Below are 6,213 nucleotides of genomic sequence, written 5' to 3' on the forward strand. Positions count from 1 at the left end.
TATATATATATATATATAATTTTTGTGTATTCTTTTAGAAACAAACCTTCACAATGTGTTAATTGACCTCCCCAAACACCGTCAGATAAGCACTCCCGCCTATTAGATCCCAAAAGTTGATAGTTCCGTTCACACTCGAAGACGCATGACTCTCCAGTTGTGAAACCAGTGCAGTTGCGTGTACCGTCAATAGGTATTCCAATGTCAACACATGGATTGGCTGTCACATTGTGATTATAAATTTATGACGAGTGTTAGTTTTACAAGGTATAAAAAACTAGATGTATTCAATAACATATGTAACTGAATTAAATGCAAACAATTTAATTCAGTTAGAAGTGAAAAAACACTGCTATTTGTTTAACATTGATTTTGTTGATTATAATATATTTATAAAATATATTGATATCAGCTACTAAACTTGGGTTTTATTTGCTATAGAAGTAAAGATTTAAAAAAAATGAAAGCTATTTTAAATAAAAATAGCCACCATAGAGGTTTGAAAAATTAAATTGGAGAATATATATAAAAAAAAACAAAAAAACATAGAATTAAATATAAAGAGATGACTACAGCAATACATAGTTTTTATTTATTAAAAAAAAAAAAAAAAAATTACCAGTGCAGCTTCTTCCATCAGGATTTAGTGTCCAACCTTTGTAGCAATCACAGGTGAAACTACCGTCAGTGTTGGTACAAAGTTGGGTACATCCAGAAGTGCCATCTAAACACTCGTTAACATCTAATTCAAAATATAAAAAAGGAAATATAAAGGTAGTTTCAAATTCATTAAATAACGTAGGAATATGAGTTAGGAGTCCATCGTACATAGAGTCCATCAGACAAATTCTATTCCACACCAATTTTAACTTTCCAAGAATATTTCAATCAGGTACATTATTACACTTCTGGGTGGAGAAAGACAGGCGTATGTGAAAATGCCTTGTCCAAGGACACATGCGGAACGCACAGTGATGGTTGAAACGCCTGACTTCGTGGCTAAGAAACGGTCAACTTGAAATATTATACAATATAAAATATGCACATCTATCTGACGTTAGGTATACACTATTAGTCTGTCAGACTCAACTTGCATTGTGTTATTTAACTTAGTTTAATGAAATACAGAATAAACAGAATTTCAACAGTTGACAAATGTTTTGGTTACGTTTACGAACTCTCATCGGTTAGACCAATGCTCCCGGACCTTTGGGATTAATCAGCATTTTGTTTTTTCTAGGACTAGAATGCCAAAACTGGCCGAGCAAGGACCCAAGGGAAAGACGTCAGGCTGAATACATACATTGCCATATAGGCTATCATGGGAAAATGGGTACTTCATAAAAGATGATGAAAATATCGTTGAAAGTTCAAGTAAGTTTTAATGCACGAGGTAGCCCTACATTGTTTCAGCGACAACTTAACACCAATCAACGTCTTCAACGACCAGACATTTCAGTCCAGTGTTGTTTTTTTTTAGCTCAGCTAACACGGCTATTTTTTTATTTTTTCAAAAACTTCTCCAGATTCTTACCGGTGCAATTACTCGAGCCGGCAAACCCATCATAACATGAGCAATTGAAGGATCCATGAAAGTTGTCACAGATTTGTTCACAGCCTCCATTGTTTATTAAACATTCATCAATATCTGTGTTTTTTTTGTAATGATATGAAAGAACTGATGAAAAGTTCTTTGATGTAAAGAATATGAAAGTAATGATGAAAGAACTTTTGGTGTAAACCTAATATTATATTATTATACATAATATCATTATTATACAATGAATGATGATCTCAGTGTAATGCTTAAAAAATGTAGTTAGTGATTTACTTTTAATAAATATGCTTTGAATATTGTGCTTTGTTAATGATTTTGGTACAGTCAGCTCTCTGGGTCTCATGGCGGTCATGTACAATATCTAGCATTTGCAAAGCACCATGATAAAAATATAATTAGCAAAACAGTCTCACTGAATTTTATTATACCTAAACCCTGTATACTACATGGTAATGATGAGTTAAAGATCGCTATATGTTAGGAGACAATATAATGTGTTGAAAATGTACATACTGTACTACTATGAAAATGTTAAATAATACTGTGTATCTTTTCTGATCATACTATTATGAACATGTATTGCTCATCTGGGCAACATACCGAGGTGTTGTCATAAATCGACTTCATATCAACAATGGAAGTTGTTATTATGAGGTTGTTAAAGGAGAGGTCTCTTAAAGATTTCTTAAAACTTTCCTTACTTTAGTTGGGAAAATTGTGAATAATTTATTTAATATTTAGGCTTACGGCCAAGGATATATGCAAATAACAAATTTTAAAAGTTGCAATCTTCACAAGACAATATTAAAAAAGTCACTCTACATAAAATAAATACCTTTATTAGTCTTATGAAGATGAGTTGTATTTAGTCATGAGGCACGGTTTGAGTGGGTGAGTAATGGACGGCAAGAAATGAATAAATATCAGATATATTCATGATACAAATTTGTCTAGATATAACACAGCCAGTTCTCTATTTGCCATTTTGAGAGAGTCGTTATGCCAAAAATAAAAATAAATAAATAAATAAAAAAAATAAAATAAAATAAAATACCATGTATACCACCAATTGCAATCAGAGGCTGGGTAAGTCAGACTTTCTTGTCATCAGGCTTACAGAAAATTATTAATGATTATTGAAATCGTTTGACTGGTTGTTTTATTAACCTACCTTCACACTGTTGCCCCTCGAAGCCAGAGAGGCATGAACAGTTATTAGAAGATATACAAGTACCACCAACACCACAATCTGGTACACATAGTGCTGGTTAAAAAAACAAACAGATAAGAGCGTTATTGAAAATAATAAACATACATTTTTACGTGTGCCATTTTCTGTTAATGAAAAATGTGTTTTTAAAAATCAAACTAAACATCTCTGGGGTATCATGTTTGAAAAGCCACTTCTGGGAGATCTGTTTTAAATAAGCTTTGTTAACACGCTGGCTGCCAGCAACGAGTATACTCGCCCACAGGGTGTTGCTGAGGGTGCTAGGAACGAGTATACTCGTCAAATTTGAGGAAACATTCTAGCGTTTATAACTTCTTTATTATACATTGTAGAACCACAGACTCAACGGCTGGAAGTTTGGGGAAGATACACCTAGACGATAACGTAAAAATGACATATGTATGTTTGTTGTGTTATGTTACCAGTAGTACACTCGAGCGGTACAAGTGGGGGTGCCCTTTGAACATATACCAACCCATGCAAAAAGCAGACAAGATAAAAAACCCGCACTTGGCAGTCAGTAAAAAGTTCTATCATTGACGAGTATACTCGCCCCCTATATATTTTCCCGCCAATTTATTAGACACTTCATGTTGATGTCATATGAGGCATGTCATGGAAAAATGGTTAAGTTGTCGCACAGGCCAGTACTGAGTAAATGATCTATAAAATATTGGAGTTCAAAAAATTGCCTAAAAATCCAAATTTGTTTTTCATTATAGATCAACAGTCTAAGGTCTTATTAATCATGTACCAAAGTATTACTTCTGGAAGTGGTCAACAAATTGTTTATTTAATGTTATTTTGATAGTTCATTCTATTAAAAAATGTATGCACAAATAACTTTGAAAGGCAATTACTCAAAATCATTTATCTTGATTCTAAGAGTACTGTACATTCACTTTCCAATAACTTAGGCTTGAAATTTCCAATTTCAATGAATGACCCCTTATTTTAAAGGATCACATATCCATGTAATCTGAAAATACCAATAACTTGAATTTCAATTTTTGCTACAACTTAACCATTTTGCCACAACATGCCTCATATGACTAGATAAAATTTCAAAAAAGTATGTTTGTACATGTAAACTAGTTTTGGCACATGGGAAGGAACCTTAAAAAAAAGGTTTGGCATTCAACGTGTTAATGCATTTAATTTCTGCACACAGAGATAACCATCAGCTCTGACTGAATTACAATTTACCATCCATACACCGTAGGTTTTCGAAATACAGAAAGGCAAAAAACAATAAAAAAATAAAAGAAAATAGCACCCTCAATTGAGCCCAATACAAAAAAAAACCCACACAATTTTGCATTTCATTTTCATGAGATTGAGCTTATTCGAATGGTCCATTTCGTTGAGTGCAAATTTTCGTTGAGTATTATTTTCATTCGACTGGTTCATTAAATAGACTTCGTTGACAACGAAAATTAACACAAACCAGAGTATGTTTAATCAGTATTATATCTACGTGACCAAAACATGGCCGAGTTCATAAACAACATTTGCGTCAATATATCTTAGCCTAGAAATTGCAAATTGCAAGTGAAGTGCTGCGAAGTACAACTGCATAAAATGTTCTTCGAACAAAATTATTTATGCGAGTCAAGTGAAAATAATGAATAATAAAAATATAACAAATAATATGAGCAAAGGGTACCGTGTACAATAGTGTTTTGCTGCAGTGACATCTCTCTGCTGGCGATGACTCGCTGCTGGCGAATCGATCTGCGCATGTGTATAAAATGGTATTTATTTCCGAAAACACTATGCCAGTCTACAAAAAGCGTCGCCTAAATGTAATAATTAGCACGTTGAAATAGGCTAGTAAATAAGTTTAACTGGGTTCGTAAATAATATTGGCCTCAAAATATTGTGGCTGAGACATGAGCCGATTAAACGTAGAAATAGGAAACCTAGAAATATAGTACAAACGCTGAATAGTACTCCAGCGTCGCGACATGCCGACGTTGGTACGAGTAGGTTAGTCTATAAACGTCGCCTAAAGTATTTTGATTTTACCCGGCAGAACGAAAGAAGGAAACTCCGCTTTTCAGTTGTCTAAGGCTGTGTTCACACACATGGCGTAAGACTGGCGTGGCTTACGCCAGGTGTAAACTAGTCCACGGATTAAAATTCCAAAGTGTTCACACAAACGGCGTTCGTTAAACTAGCAGTAATATAGGCCTATGTGGAGTGGAATAGTTTTCAGTTTTAAATAATGTACGGTACGTGTTAACAGTAGTAAAATTAACAGTGCATCATGAAAACTTTTAAATCTGTGAATTGTTCGAATTGAACTTATATGATTATTGTACTTTAAATGAACAATTTTACTTTTGATTTTTCAGCTAGCATTGTTGATGTTGCATGTTTTAATAGACAGTCTAAATGGTTAAAATATCTTACAAAACACAATCAATAAATCATATATATTATAACTAAGTAAAATGCAATAGAAAAGGAACCCCTTTACCATTTCATTTATAGAGAGCATAGAAAAGAGACCAAAGTAGCTAATAATAAATATATTGTAATCGTGATTGGTCAATCTCTTGAAATGAAGTCAAATCATTCAAGCATCACTGGCGTTAGCTCAGTGGCGTTAGCTAATCTGGGGTCTGCAGGTAGCGTTAATAATGCCAAGGACGTGGCGTAGTGAGTGGCTTTAACAACGCCACTGCCTAGTTCACACACAAAGGCGTACGCTACGCCAGGCTTAAGCCAGCCTTACACCATGTGTGTGAACATAGCCTTAGGCGATAGTTTTTTGACAAACAATGACCTTTCAGAGGTCAAATTGCTGTCAAGAATATGAATACGCCTTTTTCACGAATCGGTAGACATCTTGAAGTGATGACAAACATTGCGAATCAGGGGTGCGTAACCAACAGAAATATGATAAGCTTTTGGGTGGATTTTTTGACATCATGTTATTTAAAAAATCATAACTCTATAACGGGGTGTCGTATCCAAAAAAAATTTCCAGAAAAATGTTCTTAAAAGACTAGTTTACACCACTATATGATTGAAAAAAAATTGAAAAATTTTGTTGACCTCTGAAATCAAGATTGAAAAATAAAAGCCTATCTCAGTAGTGTATTAAAATAGGTATATGCATTACAGTGCTGTAGTACTAGTAATACTCCTGTCTCTTATACACATCTTAGCCTAGCCCTTGGTATGTATTTATGTAGGCCGGAGACCCCTCCTTTAAAAATAATAAATTAAAATAGGCTGTGGCCTAGGCTAATACTGAGCTGAGCATTTGGATAATTGGTATGGTTCCTGCCTCTTGCACGCCAGGGCCTGGGTTCAATACCCGGCTAGCTGCATCGAGTATTGAATTCGGGTCTTAATAACAAAACGCTCAGCTCCTCGAATAACCCTCTCAGGAGAGTTAGGCGAGTTAAGGACC

At 34.3% G+C, this 6,213-nt stretch overlaps 1 protein-coding gene across 1 annotated transcript in view; it reads right to left on the bottom strand.

Annotated features, from left to right (window-relative positions):
* Window positions 1-6,213, bottom strand: part of LOC117100841 — a 35,581-nt gene that overhangs the window by 24,894 nt on the left and 4,474 nt on the right. The window contains exons 4-6 of the mRNA XM_033240673.1: window positions 2,730-2,822; window positions 620-742; window positions 47-220 (exon numbers count right to left, since the gene is read on the bottom strand). Coding sequence (XP_033096564.1) covers window positions 47-220; window positions 620-742; window positions 2,730-2,822 — 390 coding nt within the window. The remainder of the gene's footprint in view (window positions 1-46; window positions 221-619; window positions 743-2,729; window positions 2,823-6,213) is intronic.

This window comes from Anneissia japonica, unplaced genomic scaffold, assembly GCF_011630105.1.
Source record: "Anneissia japonica isolate Jap-2015-1 unplaced genomic scaffold, ASM1163010v1 scaffold287756_len632865_cov181, whole genome shotgun sequence".
Classification (NCBI taxonomy): domain Eukaryota; kingdom Metazoa; phylum Echinodermata; class Crinoidea; order Comatulida; family Comatulidae; genus Anneissia; species Anneissia japonica.